The sequence below is a fragment of the Amphiura filiformis genome, chromosome 12 (genome assembly GCF_039555335.1).
Source record: "Amphiura filiformis chromosome 12, Afil_fr2py, whole genome shotgun sequence".
NCBI classification, from domain to species: Eukaryota; Metazoa; Echinodermata; class Ophiuroidea; order Amphilepidida; family Amphiuridae; genus Amphiura; species Amphiura filiformis.
The window spans coordinates 31221064-31242527 of record NC_092639.1 but is presented as its reverse complement, the minus strand read 5'-3'; the positions used below and the strand labels follow the sequence as shown (position 1 = coordinate 31242527).

General features: G+C 35.7%; 1 protein-coding gene across 1 annotated transcript in view; it reads left to right on the top strand.

The window, feature by feature from the left end:
- Positions 1 to 19810: 19810 nt before the first annotated feature.
- Positions 19811 to 21464, top strand: part of LOC140166069 (galactose-3-O-sulfotransferase 3-like) — a 30115-nt gene continuing 28461 nt past the window's right edge. Inside the window, exon 1 of the mRNA XM_072189449.1 lies at positions 19811 to 19925. Coding sequence (XP_072045550.1) covers positions 19884 to 19925 — 42 coding nt within the window. The 5' untranslated portion in view covers positions 19811 to 19883. The remainder of the gene's footprint in view (positions 19926 to 21464) is intronic.

The window sequence follows — 21464 nt, the reverse complement described above, 5'->3', positions numbered from 1 at the left end:
AATTTAACTGTTTATTGAAGACAAAAAGAGCCTGCTGAGAATAGTTACATATTATTGCATGCTGTCAGAAGATATTATTATTAATTTATTTGGTAATTATTCAGTTATTTTATTAAAAAAATCTCAAAAAAACCCAACTAACTCCCCTTAAATAATGATCATTATTCAAAAACGGGCAATTGTATTAGAAATCTGTAAAATGCGTTGGAAGCAGAATTTATTTCCTCACATTTTGACACCTCGTTTGTAGCAATTAACTTAATATTGACGTCACAGCGTACATTTAAATCAATGTAACACAAGATTTGAAAGTTGCAGTAAATTGTATTGATTTTGTATACAGTATAGTGGAAAGAGATCCGTGTAATGATATCTGAGTGTTTTTGTATTGTATGTAAGTGCAACTTTCAAATCTAGACCTCACTACACTAAATTGACCGGTGTTTTATTGCTTTCTGGGCTATCGTATCAAATGAGGTGTCAAAATACGCAGATATAAATTCTGCTTCCAACGCATTTTACAGATTTGTAATACAATAGCCCCTTTTTGAATAATGGCCATTTTTAAGGGGGTTAGTTACTTTTTTTGAGATGAATATATCAAAAAGCATTGCAATGCAACATGTTCAATAGCCATTATGAATATTGTTTATAGTCATGATGGATCTTTAGTCCAGGAAGCCGTGGTAATAATAATTTGCATGATATTATCTAACAAGTGATTTAAACGAACCAAAGCACAGACAGTTGGGTATCCAAAATATTTTTAGCAAAAATAATTAAAACTCAATATTTACGACTTTCTGGTAGCAGAACAAACATAAAAAATGATAGTTCTAAATGCCATATCTATTTCCCTAATAAAAAATAGCTAAATAAATTTGAACTTCAATATTATTTGAGTAACCATGATATTCTGAAGCAGTTTTCTGCGCAATGTCAATAGCCCTTAGGCGATTTGACAGGTGTGTGTAATGATTATCAAACAAAGATAATGATTATAAAACTGCAGCTTTCGGAATATCCCAAAAGCATTTGCGATTAAAACCCAGAATACATTACGGTGATGCGAACATCACGGCACATAATATATAAACAAATTTCGATGCTTTATATGGCGCCTTTTCCCAGATCTCAGTGGGACCAAAACGCTGTAATTTCGCTGCCATGATGAATCATCACAATCAGATCGCATCAACTAGACTGGCTGCAGCCGAACCTGGCGGAAACCCACCCGCACTTAGATGGTAACATCCACCAATTAAGTCTGTGCAGCTTCTCAAATTCCATTGGGTGAAGGAAGTTTTTGATAACCACACAACTAATCACCGATTTTTGAAAGCAGGAGGAAACCGGAGATCCCGGAGAAAACCTGCGAGAACGAGCATGGAATCGGGATAAATCAAGTGCACAATGAGTCCTTGTTCCGCGCCGGGGTTTGAACCCGGTACCTCAGTGGTGCAAGGCGAGATAACAACCGCTGCGCCAACTCGCTCAACCACATCGTTATTGCGCGCACAACGAACGCAGTACTAGTAACGATATTCACATATGGAGGGTCCATCATTACAAAGGATTCTGGAATAGCCGAAACAGTCTATTGATATTAGTAATTCACGTCAACGCCATTTCATTGCAATGTAAAACAGATTTTCTAATGAGAAATAAAGTTTACACAAAATAATTCATCGTGGAATGACGCCAATAAGCAAGTTGTCCTAAATAACGAAAATAGGACAAAAATTGAAGAAAAACGGAAAGGATTTCAATATAAATTGAGGTAATGGGCTATTCCATTTAAAATCCACACTACCCCTGTAGAAGATTTTTGAAATATCATCTACAGGGGTAGTATGAATTTCAAATGGAATGAACACATTAGCAATTCATTTTGAAACTCACCCACCCTCAGTGGAAGATTAAAGTTGAATCTTTATCAGAGGGTGTATGAAATTCAAGTGGAGCTGCGTTATGTGTTCATTCCATTTGAAATCCATACTCCCCCTGTGAAAGATATTTCCCAAATCTTCCACAAGGGTAGTGTGGATTTTGAATGGAATAGTCCAATTAGGAAGCACGCACATTTAAATTTATAAAATTATTTTTTCTTAATCAATACTAATCATACGCACTTGTATATTGTTACAGAAGAAATGAAACCCACAGATTGTCGAGTACTCAACACTTGATCCAACTGGATACTTTCTAATTCTCCATAAATAACACTAAAAATAGGTCGGTGGAACGCTCGCTCTCAGAATTGAATTCAATGATCAATATTCCAACTCCTAAATGTTAACATTTTTTCCGTCCAATGTGCTCTTTTCAAGTTTCAATAAAACAACAAGCACGTGCTTTCCTATAAAGGGTTAAGGTGGTTCTACACCCCTGATAAATAGTGTGACTAATTTTGCATTTTTCGCAAAAAATGACTACACAATGGTAACAAAAGTTATGTATGTTTTAGGGGGGAGGAATCCAATTACTTCACCGAAATTTCAGTGATTCAAGACTAGTGGTTCATTATTAAGAAAATGAGGTATATTCTAGCGGTACCTCTTTTCTTCTCATAAATAAAATTCCACTTTAGTAACTGGATTACTTGCCCCTATAATATACATAACCTTTGTTACCAGTGTATTATTATATTGAGAAAAATGCAGAAAATAGTCACAAATTTTCAGGGGTGTAGTACCACCTTAAAGGTTTTTTGTTATCACTCTAAAAGCTTAACTCAAAGCTCGATATTAGAAAGAATTTGAATTATCCTCGAAGTGCATTCAATAAATCCGTGTTATTTGTTCTAAATCCTAATTCAGCCAAATGGAAACAGATTTTCAACATTGCAATCGTTTATGCTGGAACATTTAATATTGTTTGGAAAGATAAGTCATAATAAATGACTAATCGCAAAGAAAATTGGAATGAACACCCAATGAAAATATTAGTGGCGATAATAAAGTGCCTTTTAATCTCTTGAATGAAATGAATAGTAAAATAATGAAATGTGCACATGTAGCAAAGTGCTTTTAATACATTTATTCCGCAGTCATTAGAATATGTCAGCTGCCATACAATACCCAAGGCATGCTCATATCTTTGGGCTGCACTTATGCATAACAGCTCCCCATTTCACCCCTGGGTACAGGAGGCAAGAAAGGAAAAGTGCCTTCCCCAAGAGCACAACACGACGGCACCGCGGGCTCCCGAACTAGCAAGCCACCGATTACAAGGCAGAGCACGTACCGCTGCGCCATTGTGCCCAGAGAGGAAGTACCAACAATCTTGGCATGTGGAACGAAAGATCAGCCAATTAAACGATTGAAAAACAAAAACATGTTTTTTTACAATTTCATTTTGACTGTTAACCCTCGATCGAAAATTGTTACTGAATGGACAAAACGTTTTAACAATTACTAAGGTCAATTCTATATAATATAAAATCATTTTTCAATGTTGCTGATTGGTCCAATTGATAATGAAAACCTCTTTTTGGCCAATCGGCAGGTGGTTCTCATGGGAACGTTCGTGACCTTTTCTTGATCTGACAAGTAAAATGAAATCTATATCTTAAATTCATGAAGCATTTGATTTTGACAGCACACATCTTCTAATACTTAAGGGAATTTGCAAAGCACTTAAGATGTCTTTTATGTATGTCCAAGACAAATAACCATAACTAAGGTCAACTCTGAATTTTTTTTATAAATTAAAAGTCGGTCAATCGATAGGTGTTGGTCCCGTCCAAGAAACTCGATCTCTCCTCGCACCAGCTTATATAAGTATGATTCACCCCATATAGGTTGTAATGTATAACATTATTCCTTCCTGTTACCTATGGTTAACAGTGCTGTTATATTACGCAAGTAGTTGTGTTGAGTGATAAACATAGTCCCTAGCTACGCCAATACCACAAAGGCAAATGACGTTTACTATTTTTTTCTATATTTTGCAGTCAACATTATTATTTAACGCGTCATTTCTTTGTATCTCTCAGACGTTCCATTTTAAATGATGTATGAAGTGATTAATAGATCTTGAAATTAAGCTTAAAATAAACGTTCGTGACCTTTTCTAGATCTAACAAGGAAAATGAGATATGTCTTTTTAAATAAGAATGCATTGTATTTTGACAACACGCATCTTCCAATACTTTAGAGTATTTGCAAAGCACTTAAGATGTCTTTTATGTATGTCCAGGACAAACGTTAGCAACACAACTCTGGTCAACTCTTTTTATGTACGGTATAAGAACAATTTCATTAAATGAAAATAATGTGTAGATCTTATTGGGGAAAATGTATATCGTCAAAAGGTCAGCAATTTCAAATGATGGACGACTTTTCCTCCCAGCTATATACACTTTAAGTATACATATCATTAGATTTGAAAAGTTTACTTCGAGGACTGTTATATGCCAACAATATCCATTTTTAATAATTTTCCATAAAGTTTGTATTATATAGCAATTTTTTAAAAGCAAAATTCTTTAATGTCGGAAGGACATTCCTCGAATTCAGAATGCAATTTTGCTCTGTCTGATGTGCTCTCTTGTCCCACACAAAATACTGTTGTTATCCGATTCCTTAAGTGGGTCAACATCAATCGATAGTTTTGGTCCGGTTTAAGGAACTCGATCTCTCCTCCAACCAGTCTATAAATAAGTATGTTTCACCCCTAATAATTATATTGTTATGTATAACATTATTTCGTCCTGTTACCTATGGTTAGCAATATTGTGATATTACGAAAACTGTTGACACCTTGCATCTCATAATAAAAACAGAGTGAAAAAATACAACACGTCATATTAAGACTATTTATCCAAAACTGTAAAGAGCAATATTTGTAAATCATAAAAAGTTAAAAAGTTTCCATTTGTACTTATATACCATATAGCTGGGCAGATTATTGACTTATATGGCCACAATTGTGCATTTAGTGATACAAGCACCAAAATTGGTACAGGCACTCCCTTTGGGTCACTTTATACAAAAACAACGTTAGCCAAATTAAAATCCAACATGGCCGCCATTTTTTCAAGATGGCCGCCACTGAATGACACATATTAATGTTATAAAGAATTTATTGGTCATACAAGCTCCAAAGGTTGCAACTAACCTTTCTTTGTGTCCCTTATCAAGCAGAAATACAAAACACTTAAAAAATCCAAAATGGCGTCTGTATTTTTCAAGATGGCGGCTATTTATTCCTAGATGGTCGCAACTGAATGACATATATTGATGTTACAACCATACCGTGGAAACATGGCATGTTGCCTCAGGGGATCGACGCTAAGTCAGGTACCGCGTGAGCAAACTCAAAATAGCGCAAATAGCGCGAGCGTACACAAAAGAAACTTCGCGCGTAAGATAAGCGATGTCGCCATGTCTGTACGCTGTACCGGCGTCAGCTGAATTCGAGTACGCTTAGAGGACACAGGCATGGAAAATTCCAATCTGTGTATTAATAATCTAAGGTTACAACAATTAATTGATCATACAACCACCAACATTTGCAGTTATCCTCTCCTTGTGTATCTTGTCATGAAGAAATAAAAACCACTTAAAAATCCAAGATGGCCGCCATTGTATACAAGATGGCCGCCATTGAATAACAAATATTAATGTTACAAAGAATCAAATGGTCATACAGTGAAGCTACAGTTAACTGTCATAATTGAAGAGCCTGATGATATGAATTGTGATCTGACTTGACATACCTTGATGCTTACAAATCTGTGTTTTAACATAAATGTAATAAAACTTGTTCTCATCAGTCCTGGCATTAACATGAGCACTGTAGTGTACGGGGAAGACCATATTTGTAACACCTGCATCGTCCATGACATTCCTTAGTACATCCACATTTTGTTAGTTCTTGACCAGTAGTCGCAATAGGAGGAAAGGTACTCCAGAAGATCTTGCAAATATCAGCTTCCTGTGTCCAGCCCCAATTCTCTGGCTGGGATACTGTTGATTGACTCCAAATCATACCTGCCTGGTACGGTAGGCAGCCTGCTTACCAATGCAGCTCGAGTAGGTGGGATCGAATCAAATGATATCTGCTTACGAGCAAAGAGTTCTAACCCTACATCATTCATTCTTGTAGCAGTGCTGGACCTGTCATACATTGTGACTACAAACCTGTCTCAAAAGCAGCAGCATCAAGTGTTGGCAGATATTTAGTTTTGAGAAAACATTTGATGCCCCTATGCACATTCCATGTTTGCCAGGCTTTGCTTTACCACGGAAGTCAGACTCAATATCACTACCACTTAAGGCGTGAACGAAGAGCATTCCATTAGTCTTTTCAGGGCCAATTGCATCAACGAGTTCATGTATTGGTATACATCTCAGATATGATCATTGACCAAAGGCAAGCCACAACTTCTGCAGGCCAAGTGTTTGCAAGGATGGCAAAGTAGATATTGCAATAACGACAACATCAATATTATTTGCCTTTATCATAAGGACTTTCTTGCCTTTCTTTACCGCATGCCTGACGTATACAAACACACGCGTATCTGCCTCTTCGTGGCTACATGGAGAAATATCGTCCAAATTGATCACATCATTGCTGAGGGCAAGTTCCTCCTTAGTTACGACTACCGGATCGACTGTATCCATGTCGTCGATTTTGTCTGCAAGGAAATGGAAGAGTTCTGTATTGTTCTCAGCACCACGCATCCTGTCACCGTCTTCTGGCTCCTGTTCCTCGCTTCAATCTTATTTCAGGCTTTAAGCTTGATGGCAGGTAGACGTCAAAGACATTGTCTGTCATCTTGCACTTGGCAGACAGTGCTTGTACATTTGGGATGACAGTTACTCTGGCATATTCGTCAAATGTTTGTTGGTGTACCTTATGGCAGACAATTTATCAATGCTGATCCATCAACAACGATAGCCTCTACTTCTGGCTCTTTGTCTGGTAACACCACTTGAGATTGAAGAATGTCAGTAAGGCCAGATTTCGGGCACGTGTATAGCTTTCCGTTGTCACTCAGAGAAGCAGGAACTGGCTGGTTTTCATATTTGAAGAACTCGTTTATATCACACTGCCTGCGTTGGCATGATTATGAAGAGCTGTGAGAAGAGATTGCAGTCTGGCTTTCTGCTTGGAATCAGTGGCAGCATGTTCGTTGAGTGAAGAAGCTAATTGTGTTCTTTGTGATGGATGTATAGAACAAGTCTTGTTCTTGGCTCTCTAGTCGATTGATAAACTCACAAAATCTCTCAGTGCCCCTTTCATAATGTTTGCCAAGTAGTTCAGAACACTATAGGTTGTGCAGTGTCCTTTATGTTAAGAGCCAGTCACTTGACTCCTCCTGGAAAGGATTGCCCATGTCTTGAAGAACTTCGGTTAGGTACCAAGCTTGGTCAAGGAACTCTTGTTGTACTTTCATTGTTTGATCATGGTGGTTGGTGTTTACTGTTGCATTTTTAGCCTTTGATGTTGCTTCATATTCAGAAACCAGGTGAGTGACTTCAGTGTCAGCGACCATCCACCTTCTGAGGGCTGATGGATCCTCAGTCACACCAATTGCTTACCGTCACCTTCAATAACAGCATTGACTTGTTCATGAACTTCGTCTATAGCCATTGCTGAGAAGTTCCGATATGATTTCCATTCCGAAACTCATTGGCTGCTTCAGGACGGCGTTGCTCAAGGGTCACCATACCATATCATATTAAACTGTATCCAACATGCATAATTGAAATTATTGTTAGCAAAGAAGTATGGTATCAGTACTGTCCGGGCTCTGACATTTCCTTCTTGCCAGTCTCCGGAAACTGATTACGTATTTTCTGTTCTCAAGTGTTTCACTAGAGTTTATAGTTATTGTATGCTGTCTTCGTTAGCCTATAAAGACCCACAGCTGTTATTTGATGTGTGTGGCGCGTATTATTCACAACATCTACAAACATATAATGCTTATTCTGTATTTACAAACGTGTAATGGATGGAATTCAAATCTACTATATTATAAATAAAATCCGACACGTCAGTCTATTTGTGTGGCTAATGTAACAAGTAAATCATCATAAATGACGAAACTGGCAGAAAGCCTATAGTTTTAAAAAGAGAAGAACCGGAGATAATCAGTAAACCTTAAGGCAGTTAGGAAACACAGATATTGTTGTTGTGATATTAATCAATTCTAAAATTCACGCAGTTGTGTAATTCTTTTAAAACAAGTAACAAAGTACTCAACATATGATCCAATTGGGTACTATCTAGTTCCCCTTAAATAACACTAGAAATAGGTCGGTGGAAAGCTCGCTTTCAGCTTGTGCACCCAGGAAATACTTGCTGTAAAGGAACAAACAATCGACCAGCATTCTGTATCTCTTGAACAATATGTCAGCAACCCCTATTTAGAGTTTTACACTAGAATTGAATTTGGTGATCAATATTCCAACTCCTAAATGTTAACGGGGAATCTTGCCTTTTCTTATTCATATAATATGGTGTCTGGTGTGTGCTCCTTTCAAGTTTCAATAAAACCACGCGTGCGTGTTTTCCTATTATAGCCCAATTTAGCTGCTCTAGGCGTTTTTTAATCATGGTAAAAGCTTACTGTAAAAGGTCGATTTCAGAGGGAATTTTTATTATCCTCAAGTGCTTTCCATGAGTCCGTGTTATTTGTTCTAAATCCTAGTTAGGTAGTCAAACGGAAACAATTCCTTAACATAACAATTGCTTATGTCGGTAGGTTATGATAATCCATCTCAAAGAAAATCGGAATGAATATTAATGTAAATGAAGATGTTAGTGAGGATTAATAAGTGCCTTTTAATAGTCCCTTGAATAAACCAAAAAGTAGAAGCGTTCTTGGAATTTTTAACCAAATACTGTATAAGCCAATGTATACGATTGAAAAATAAAAACATGCTTTTAATTCAACTTTTCAACTTCATAAATCTTAATTAACTCACCAAGGACGTAAAGAAAACGCAAATTATGACGTACGTAGGTTTACATAGTCTCAATAATCAAGACGCTCTAAATTTGATTTCTATTTAACTCACTTGTGTTTTGGAGTCAAATATAATTTATTTTCCCCAAACGTTCCATTTCTATTGATGTATAAAGTAATTAATGGACCGACCTTGCACTTACATTTAAGCTTAAAATAAACGTCCGTGACCTTTTTGTGCTCTGACAAGTAAAATGAAATGGGTCTTTTAAAATCAGGATGCACTGGATGTTGACAACATCATGCATCTTTTAATGTATCTATGCATGTGCAAGACAAACGTTAACCAAAACTAAGGTCAGTTCTGTATATGAAATCGTTTTTTGTATCCAGTTTCAGGTATGTGAATCGATAGGTTTCGGTTCTATTCGAGGAACTAGATCTCTTCTTCAATCAGTCTATATGTAAATATGATTCACCCCATATATATTGTGATGTAAAAATATCATTCGGTCCTGTTACCAACGGTTAACAATGCTGTTATATAATAAGTATAGGATATTGGAGGTTAATTGTTATTTTTGATGCTGTACAAAAATGTATTATAATATTCTACTACAAATTTAATGATCTAGTTGCTGTTTTGGTTAGGAAATGTCAGCCATATTCCCTGTCAATTTAATAGTGTCCACAGCATTATCACAAGTGTGAGAAAGATACTATAAGCGATGCTGCATTATATAGGATGATTAGTCTCGCCACTGAAAAGAATCAAAGTGAAATTTAAAGTAAATTTGGTGGTGAATTGAATAGCCACTCAACACACGACTAATGTATAACTAGCTGCTAAAAGATGGTTATACGGTAACGTACAAATTTAATAAAACTGACAGTCAACTGTAACACTTTTACGTTGTCGCTCCTAGAAAAAAAACGACCCTTAAAAATACATAGCTATATTAAGCTTATGATAGAACTATGTTAAAGTGGATCTACTTGAAACATCATACCAAGATTTGGTTCGGAATAACGCATGGTGCACAGCGCGCACTTCCTCAATTCTAATGCGTTGCGTAGCTTACTCAAACACAATGTTCTGACATTGTCGCTGACATCAGGACGCAATTAAAAAATAAAAACATGATAGATAATCAATATTAATTCGCACTATTTAAAAACAGAAACGTTTTCAACTGGAAATAAAATAATATGCGCATAACTTTATGGATGGTATACTAATTCCATATTGACTTTTCCATAATATGACCGTGAGAAATTACCTTTCTTCTTTCAACATTGAGTTCCTTCGTAGATTTTGTTAACATATGAAGAATGTTTACATTAATAGAAAAGACATGGAGCGGTCATACAAGTTATTGAATAATATTGAACAAATAATGATTCAGATTTATTTTTGAATGACGAAGTACATTTTAGTTTGTTACATTTTGAGCATGTTGCTATAGTGAAAACATTGTGTTCAATTTGTTATGAGAAATTTAAAAGCTATGGTAAAAACAGCATCTACGGTACCTATATTGTGCCCCTGTTTTCATTGGAGGGGTGGAATGGAGGGTTGATCACATCCTTCGTATGACACGGGTTGAACTTTTGTATTTTATAATTGCCTGCATATTGTGAACTGAACAGTATAAAGATGTAGCTATTATGTTTCAAGGTCACAATCGTTGTATTGTGAATAGATGAATGCGAGTTTTTATGCTTTTTTGGTAAATAGACCAGCTATATTAAGCTTATAATAGAACTATGTTAAAGTGGATCTACTTGAAACATCATAGTCAAGATTTGGTACGGAATAACGCATGGTGCACAGCGCGCACTTCCTCAATTCTAATGCGTTGCGTTGCTTACTCAAACACAATGTTCTGCTATTGTCGCTGACATCAGGACGCAATTAAAGAATAAAAACATGATTGATAATCAATATTAATTCGCACTATTTAAAAACAGAAACGTTTTCAACTGGAAATAAAATAATATGCGCATAACTTTATGGATGGTATACTAATTCCATATTGACTTTTCCATAATATGACCGTGAGAAATTACCTTTCTTCTTTCAACATTGAGTTCCTTCGTAGATTTTGTTAACCTATGAAGAATGTTTACATTAATAGAAAAGACATGGAGCGGTCATACAAGTTACTGAATAATATTGAACAAATAATGATTCAGATTTATTTTTGAATGACGAAGTACATTTTAGTTTGTTACATTTTGAGCATGTTGATATAGTGAAAACATTGTGTTCAATTTTTTATGAGAAATTTAAAAGCTATAGTAAAAAACAGCATCTACGGTACCTATATTGTGCCCCTGTCTTCGTCAATGTTCTTTTCCATACATGTGTCACTTTTGCACTCTTTTAACCTGAATAAAACAAATTCTACTTCCTGCATTAAACTTGATTTTACTGAGTCATTGGAGGGGTGGAATGGAGGGTTGATCACATCCTTCTTATTACAAGGGTTGCACTTTTATATTTTATAATTGCCTGCATATTGTGAACTGAACAGTATAAAGATGTAGCTATTATGTTTCAAGGTCACAATCGTTGTATTGTGAATAGATGAGTGCGAGTTTTTATGCTTTTTGGTAAATAGACTAGTTATATTAAGCTTATAATAGAAGTATGTTAAAGTGGATCTACTTGATACATAAGAATCAAGATTTGGTTCGGAATAACGCATAGTGCACAACGCGCACTTCCTCAATTCTAATGCGTTGCGTGGCTTACTCAATCACAATATTATGGCATCGTCACTGACACCAGAACGCAATTAAAAAAATAAAAAGCTGATTGATAATCAATATTTATTCGCATTATTTAAAAACAGATATATAAAATAATGTTTCAAGGTCACAGTCATTGTAGTATGAATAGTTGAGTGCGTTTTTTGCTCTTCTTGTTAAACGTTTGCTTCTTTTTCGCCTTGTTCTTGTTCTTTATTCCTTTTCTCCTCTTCCCTCCGTCTTCTTCTTTTCCCTCTTCTTCTTCTTCTTCTTCTTCTTCTTCTTCTAGGGTTATTTGTAACTATTATTATTTCCAGCTTTAATGCAGTTTTATTTTGTGAGAATACACGCCATGGGCAAATCAAGATCTCGTTCTTCAGTATGTAGGATTGGATGTTGGGAGAGAGAAACGAAAGTGTGTTTGAGGCACTCCCAGGAAAGGCCATGAATTTAAATGTTGTATACATGTATTTGATCGTTACACGTTCGTACAAGTTGTTTGCGTTCAAATTCAAGACAAAGACTTAAATCAACGCAGTGTTTCCTCCTTAAAATAGTTTGTCGCACCTTTAAGTAACCAAAACCGATTAAGGCAAATTGGGCAGCCAGCGCTTTAGCTGATTGCGCGGCTCATCGTGCAACTTATCATGTAGCTATCCTGATTATTCCGTGCCGATAATTATACTATATTCTATTACCCCCACGACCCATTATTCAAAATCGCGCACTGTGATTTGTTGAAACGCGTCACGTGACAGACCATTAATTAGCGATAAAGTGTCAAGGGCAATGAACTTTATGTTCTTCTATCATCACAGCGCACAGCAGAGCGCACAGCACACTTGCTTATGTAGGGGAGAATGGAATGTCAGGGTGTGTTATTGTATGTGCATACCTGCTTATAGGGGAGAATGGAATGTTAAGTTGTGTTATTGGAATGTGCATACGCTTTGGCTACGCGTATGCGCTCCACCTTGAGGTAAACAACTTGAAATATTTGGGCAAAAAATTTGATATTTTCTCTTTAAATCACACTATTTTGTGGTAATAGAATAAAAATAAAGGGTGCAGCATTATCCTTTACACGCAAATAATGTGTCCTCGGTAGTAAAAACGTTTAAATAATGGGTTCGGCTGCGCCTCACCCATTATTTACGTTTTTACTGCCTCGGACACATTATTTTCGTGTAAAGGATCATGCATTACCCTTTATTTCTTAAATAACGTAACACATCTTCCTATTTATGTACCCCTACTCGAAGAATACCTAGATCTAGACCAATGAAATTCATTGCACTGCCATACCCATGAAAACCTAGCCCCTTAGGCTTGTATTAAATTACAGCGTGTGAGGATGTTTTTTGTTCAACTTGTGTATTGCTATAAGACGGGCCTCATCTATTTTTCTTTACCCGATCAAGCTAACCTTTTCAGTAAATTCAGCTAACTGCAATATCGTGTAAAATCATATAAACTAAAAAATCAAAGGAACATTGCAATTGAAATGTAAACATCAGCATCCCGATGATGCTATTCAGTCTTATAGTTGCAACTAAATTGTGCTTAATAATAACAAATTAAAGAAAAGTGGGGATAATTGAAATATCACTATCGGTTTGTTTGTTTCGAAACAATGTCTCTTTTGTTAGAGCATGCTCATAATTCCGACTGGCGTCGTATAATATAGAAATCATGTTTTATTGGTACTATTCCGACGAATAGGACCTGTTTTTTTCTCAGTTACCAACTATCACTGCTCAGGCTCTGATTGCTCAAGAAAGATTAACCGCGAAAGTCCAGTGCGCGGTCACTGGACTTTCGCGATTCGTCTTTCTTGCGCCATACATATGAGATAGTGGTCATAGTCTGAGCTGAGCATTGTCTGGTAAATAAGAAAAAAGGGTCCAACACGTCGGACTAATTGGTACAAACGTAGAAAATGCACTGAAATAAAACACCACTATTATCTGCTCTACCAATTGAACAACAATTATATTTTGTCATTACTTGTGAAAATCTCTGTAAATATTATGGCTGCCCAGGCGTTTACTGCTTCCGATCCGGTGATAACCATTACCTGTTTCCGAATTCGACAGCCACCTAACGTACTTGAATCCTACTACAGATTTTGTGTTAAAGAGGTTGCTTTCTCGTAGGCCAGTTTCACGATTTATTACTAATTATCAATTAAACAATTGTTCCGAAAATGCAAGAATCTGAATTAACAGCCAGAACAGAACTGAGTGGGAGGTCTTGGATGTAAATTTTACATACGCCGGTGATCGAACCGAGGACCTCTCGTACTAGAGTCAAAGACCTTAACCACTGGTCCACATCGATCTCACAAATCAAACTGATTGTTCCTTCAAGGGATCGGATAGCAACATTTGCACAGTATTTCTCTGGGACCTGGGAGACAGACACACCACATTGCATTCTAAATACGTGGAATGTCATTCTGATATAAAATAATTTAGATTTTTTTTGAAATTCGTTAATAATACGAATGTATGCAGCTGGGAGGAAAAGCCGACCATTATTTGAACAACTTTGACCTTTCGTATCAACGATATACATTTACTTCCAACTACATACACTTTAAGGGAAGGGGTATGAACGTTTGGACAGTAATTATTGTGGGACATTAGAGCACATCAGACATATCGAATTGCATTATGAATACGAAGAATGTCATTCTGATATCAAATAATTTTGATTTTTTGAAATTCGCAATGTAATACACATTTTATAGCAAATCATTAAAATTGATATTTTTGATATTTAACAGTACTGAAGTAAACTTTATAAATCTGATGATTTATACTTAACGTGTATGTAGGTGGGATGAAAAGCCGACGATCAATTGAAAATTTTGACCTTTCGTATTGAAGATATGGATTTTTTCCCAAAACACCAAAAAAATTAGGTCTTTTGGGGAAAAAATCCATATCTTCAATATGAAAGGTCAAAATTTTCAAATGATCGTCGGCTTTTCCTCCCAGCTACATACACTTTAAGAATATATCATTAGATTTATAAAATTTACTTCCAGGACTGTTATATCAAAAATTTGAAAAATATCAAATTTTTATAATTTGTCATAAAATTTGTATTATATCGTGATTTTCAAAAAATGTAAATTATTTGATATCAGAAAGACATGCTTCGTATTCAGAATGCAATTCGATACGTCTGAGGTGCTCTCATGTTCCATAAAAAATACTGTCAAAACGCTCAAAACGCTCATTCCAGATCCCTTAAGTACATGTCATTAGAGTAATAAAGTTTACTTCGATGACTGGTAAATGTCAAAAATACAAATTCTTAATAATTTGTCATAAAACTTGCATTATATCGTTAATTTCAAAAAATCAAAATTATTTGATATCAGAATGACATTCCTCATATTCAGAATGCAATTTGATGTGCTCTCAGGTTCCACAAGTACTTTGCAAACATCGCTATGCGATCCCATAAAAGACGTAAATGTAGTAGCAAAGTGACTCGGTACAGAAGTAGTTGACCATCACTGGTTGAAAACACTTTCTTATTTCTATCTAATTTATTTGCGTCCTTTCAAATATCGTCGTCATAATTCTTACTTTCTAATTGTGGTTGCCATGGAAAAAGCTAATTGATTTCGCCATTACTATGATTGAAGGTCGACACCGTGAAATTGCTTCTTCACAAGCAATCAATAGAACATAATTATCAGTATCAGATGATATATACGTCGCTGAAGCTGTGATTCAATACTCTACAGAATTTGTGTAAGGGTGGGGTGTGTCTGAATTTGCAAAGAGGTATTTGATACTCAATGAGTATGAGTATTACTCATACTTAGTGGAAAAAACATGTTATGCATTGTACAATTTGTGAGGTGGGTGTGTAGATGTAGGGGAGGGGGATGGTAGGGGTGATGCTTTGTGGTATTTGTGAGGTAGGGCCTATGTGCGAAGATTCGTGTGAATGTATGTCATTGTCTGTAATTGTATATGAATGAAATAAATAGTAGCTGCTTCATGGTATTTAGAGAAAGAGGAAAAACTATATTTAATTTAATTATACGTGGTGTATGTGCAACATACATTGGGCGTTTGAGGTGTAGTGCGTACTGGTATCTGTATTATGAGAATATTCATTGGTAGAGAAGGCAGAGGATGGCATGTGGTGTTGACGTCGAGGTAGATATAATGCATCAGGGGCTATTTTATTGGAGACAACACGCTGTACGTTGGCAAATGGAATGTTTTTAGTTACTTTGGCCTCAATATCCAATCATGTTGTGTGTGGGCAGGGGGATGCTCGAGGGGTGTGTTATCCACCAGTTTCTCACTCAATTTGGTGATATATTTTTGATCTAGTGGAGTTTTTCTTTTTGACATTAGGGATGGCGGTCGTCTCAAGGTCGTTTTACAATCCATCAACCAAGTGGTGGGGAAGCTCATACCTTATTTATCAAAGCGTCTTAATCCTTCCCTTCTTTCTTGTTACGTTTACATTCCGTTAATCCGTTAATCCGTTTATTTGTTCTGGTTCACGATGCGTAACTCTATTTCTTACTTTAAAAGCACATTACTAATGCTATTCTTATTAAGGTATATAATATTGTTGTATGATCAGCAGAGAAAATAAATTTGGACATTTTTCATTTATTAATTATCGTTTATATATAATATAAATAATAGGGGACCTCGAATTTACCCCTTGGGTACACCCCAACATGCATTCTAAAATTTAAGCTTTATAATTAAAACAATTTAATATTATCATTTACAATTTATCCAAATGTTCGTGTAAAATCATCATAATGACTTGCTGTTGTTTCTATTGATATTTATATACGATTGGGCACACGAGTAAGAATATTTCAAATGATAAACGTGTTAACCAAACGGCTCGATTCTTGTTGTTATTTTGAACCTAGCTACAGCTTGATGGAAATACACATTTAGTTCCCTAATGTCAAGTTACCGATTTTGTTTTGTTTAAAAATGATAACCAGGATACAAAAACGCATAAACACTCTGTAAAGTTGCATAAAATGTACATAGGTGCCTACACTTTCATTACATTATACATCTCTGTAAATTTTTAATCAGAAAAAAATGCTTAGAGTTATTTAAAAGGGTAGGTGTTCATTAAAATGTAAATCCCTTTAATTGACTTGTCATTATTTTTTTAATTTTAGATACAGCTTGATGAATGTATACACCTGGCTCACTAATATCAAATTAACATTTTTTGTTTAAAAATGTTAATCAGAGTGCAACAACGAATAAAAAGTCTGCAATGTTGCATAACATGCACACAGGTGTCTACAATTTCATAAAATTACAATCTCTATAAAATTTTAATCAGGAAAGAAAATGTTTAGCGTTATTTAGAAGGGTAGGTTTTCATTTTAAATGTAAATCCTTTCATTGATTTTTTACAGCTTCATGAAAGTACACACTTGGTTTACTAATCTTGGTTAAGATAGTCACGCCTGTTGCGCATCCGCTCGTCCTGAGGCTTTCCCCAGGGGTGATCGAAAAGTTGGGGGAGAAAGGGCGTTGTAAGGCAATATTTGCTTGATTTTTTTCCAAAATGAATGTGATTGCCACAAACTAAACCACCTTTTTACACAGGATTTTTGAATCGACCAGTCTTACTTTGTGGAGGAATTTCCTGGTCAATAGTGTGGCTGAAACTGAAACAGTATATAAATATTTTAAGCACGGATTTTAATTATCACTGCACGGATTTTTATTCTGACTGCACGAAAGTGCCAAGAGGCACGTTAACAGAGCCCCTGGTCATACTGATATGCATATTATGGGGTGTTTCAACGAAAAAAAAATCGTTTGGAATATGACAAAAATGTGAATCGAGGCTGAACTATCTTCATTTATTGAAATTGAACTATTGTACAGTCATGTTGTATCTCATTTAACCTGATGAGATAAAGCGTGTATACTAGCATACTAGAAATATTGATATTCTTGTTCTGATAAAAATAAAACAGCCTAATTGTCACGAACCCACGATCAGAATAGGAAATATGTACTACTTGTAGTGTTCATGCATGTAGGGAATCGACCTAATGTAGTACCGTAGCATACGTCAGCAAACCATCATCGATAAACTAAAGGAAACTGTTGTTGTCACAAGGCTATGGGTAGCTGCCGATTTTCTGCGTAATTTGCCCCAAACTGCAGACTCTATTGATTGTCCGACCTGAGGCAAAAGCTATCTGTCTAATTTCCCCCTGCTAATCTATGGGCTCGCTGATATATTAAAACGTACGTCCATTTTTAACACTACTTTCTATTGTATATAGCACATTCCCCTAGCTATTTGCAGCTAGTCTCACAAATCATTTTCACACTTCGGCTTCACATAATTACAACTGTCTATTTTTATTGCTAAGTTCTATCATTGTAAACACGTTCAAATAATTTAAGTCTAGCGAGTCAATTGGTGACTATGTGTCCATACATTGTTTATTGTATATTTTTACCAGTTAAACTCCTTTTCATTTTCATTTTGAATACGAGGGTTGGTCAATAATATCACGCAACCTTTATTTATCTCCACTCATGCATGACTTAGATGACTGCTACTTACGATCAATAAAGTTTGTACCTCTGTCTTTCAAAACACACAACAATTAGTATCAGAGTACCATTAATTACGTAATCTCATTTGCATAAAGTCATTGCCATATGTACACTGACAATTTTCAACATTGGCCGGAAATTTGAATTGTAGTTGAGGAACGTGTAATAAAAAGAAGCAGAAGTAAGGAACAATGCAATTTACAAGCCTTATTTTTGGTATGAGGTAATCTGAGTATATTCAATTGATAATTGTGAAAGAAGAAATGTATCCGTCAACAGATCAGGAAAGGGACTGTCTATGAATTTCACCAAAAATAGGCCTTAACGACAAACAAAAATGGTGTGAAAATCTGGAGAAAAGAGCCCACACGGTAGAAGAAAGAATCCAAATTATCTCCAAAATGAAACAAAAACAAATATGATTATTGGTATGGTATGAGAGATCATAGTCAGGACAATAGAATTTGTTGCAATAAAAATAGAAATTTGCGCATGCGTAGATGGTACGCATGATTGAAAGTACCAAAAATGTATGAAAAAAGTAACATTTCATCAAAACAGCGCTAACATTATGACTAATACAAGGTTTGCAGAACAGTAGCTGTGTGAGTGAATTGCTATACCAAGTCTTATGCTAGAATTAGACATACCTTTCGAAATTCAAATTTCTTATTCAATCCAGAGCCTCTCTATGGTGTGCTACTTTGATTACAAAAACAAGACCTTTTGAAAACAAAGGTTTATTAAGAAAGAAATGTTTGTGATTTCACCACTGGGATCTCCCTTTTTAATAATCAGTAGTTACCCAATCTCTTATTATGCAAAGAACAATAGGTGATAAAGCCTACTCAAAATTGGAGATATTGAACACGATCCCTTTCCTTTAATAAGAATGGTATAGATCTAAAAAGAGTACAGCATTCATGTTATCGGTCCACAAAGTTGCAAAAACCGCGCCAGATTCCACACTTTTATTCTCGAGATATTTTGAATTATGTAACACTACCTCGATTTGGCGCAAGATTTTCTTGACTATTTTCACCACAAATCAGGCAGTGCCCATACACTATTGTGTTTATGCTAATGTCATTACGTAATCAAGTATTCAGCATCGCTAATACATATTTGTTTTGAAAGACAAAAGTACAAACTTGTATTTAGCGTAAGTAACAGTCATCCAAGTCATGCATGAGCGGAGATACACCATAGTTGCGGAAACTTATTGACCAGCCCTCGTATGTCCAACAATATATACTTTCCCTATTTAATTGCTTCAGCTTCAAATTAATATTAGTTGTGACCAGGAAGCGTCATGACATTGTCACAACACGGTCCATTGTGTTTTATTCAATTTTCCTGCCAGTGTCCACAGTATTACTTTAATTTTCATTGGAATAAATGATTGAACTTCCTCATGGAAATAACCTTCCATTGTCAGAAAAATTACCAAAGTTATTATTTCTATATTCAGTTTGTTTTCATTTCCTGATGCTCTGCATGTTATTTTGTTTCATTTTATCATTGCAGGAAAAATACAATAGTATTACATCGTCTGGTTGATATTCTGAATTACGAAATAAAAATGGCGGGAAGGTGACGATGAATATATGGGACAGACGTCATTCATCATGAACCGTCCTGTAACGAAGGTATGTTGGATAAATATTTCGAGTGGTTATTGCAAGAAAGCAATAGCTGCCCTATAGACATTTGGCAATATTCTAACCTTTGGCAGCTATTGCAGATGGGGCTTCTTGCACCAACATCTCTAAATGTGGTTACATCTGGAAATTGATAGAACACAAATGTGTTGGGGACATTTTCTCCACTTTCAATACCCATTGTGTTATCAGAAGCCTTTCAAACGCTTTTTGAAGTAAATAATACAAACGTTGTGAGTAAAGAATCATTATATTTTTGGTTTTTTTTCGGTATAATGCCTCACCAGTTCACACAAAACATAGATATATACTTGCATATAATTTCATCGTTACTCATAACACACTGAAACTGTTAGTATGACATCTCCCCTGGTAAATTATTTGCATTTTTGAGATATTGCACGCATGTCGTTGAAATTATTATTTAAAAAGCCATGCCGAACCACGCCTTAACTAAAGTATCGTATCGCCCTTGCCCATCTCAGTGCAAACTTTATTGCTCGTTTAATAATGGCTCCGAGTATGGTTTTTTGGATACTACTCATTGTATTGGTGAGTATAAATAGATATTGGCGCTCAACAGTATTTTTTTGTATAGTCTGTCTCGTCTCAAGTTGAGAGTAACGCCATGTTGGATTTCGCAGTGGCAGATTCGAATCGAGTTCACTAACCTAATCCTGCGGGATATAATAACACAAGCGTAGAAGGACGATTTGTCCATACGCTGGCGACGTAATCGCGTGTTACGCACTGATTCGAATCTGTCATTGAAAATCCAGTATTTGAGACGAGACTTGAGACGAGACACACTATAGCCACAATATATCAATCGGAACTCGGAAATATTAAATTTTCAGTTTCTTATAGGATAGTGAAATGCATTGAAATTGAGCCACCAGTTCCAAAGATATGAGCAATTAAAGAGTTTCCAAAACAATAGGAAACAAAACGAAATATTTCCTTTGTGTGGCTATATCTCAAAATCAATATTTCCGAGTTCCGACTGATTTTGTTTGATCGCATCACATATTAGTAATATTTGATAACAGCTTTGCGCAATCTCAGCAAATACAAACTATGGGGAAATCAACGACAATTTAATACCCTATTTTGAAAGATCGGATTTAAAGTTCAAACAAAATATACATTTCCACATTCGTAATATTGCTTACTAAGATACTCATTTGAAAATACCAATAAAGCAAATGCATAAAACATATGGCCATTAATCATTTTGAAGATTATTAAATGACCAGTAGGTAAGTTATTAGGTCAACCTTTTAATTATTTGCTGAAGGTATATTGCTGATACGATACTCAATCGCGCGAGGTCGGAATTTTATCAATAGATTTATGAGAAGTTTCAGAGCTAGTTTTATATAAGGGGCTTTTTGTGCTCAATCGAAACATTTTCAGCCTACCGGTTGCTGTAGCGTATATGTGTAGCGTCATGTCGTTTAGAGACAATTAATCCCATTACGTAATGGGACGCGCGGCACTAATTTGGTAAATCTCAAAGATAGACTG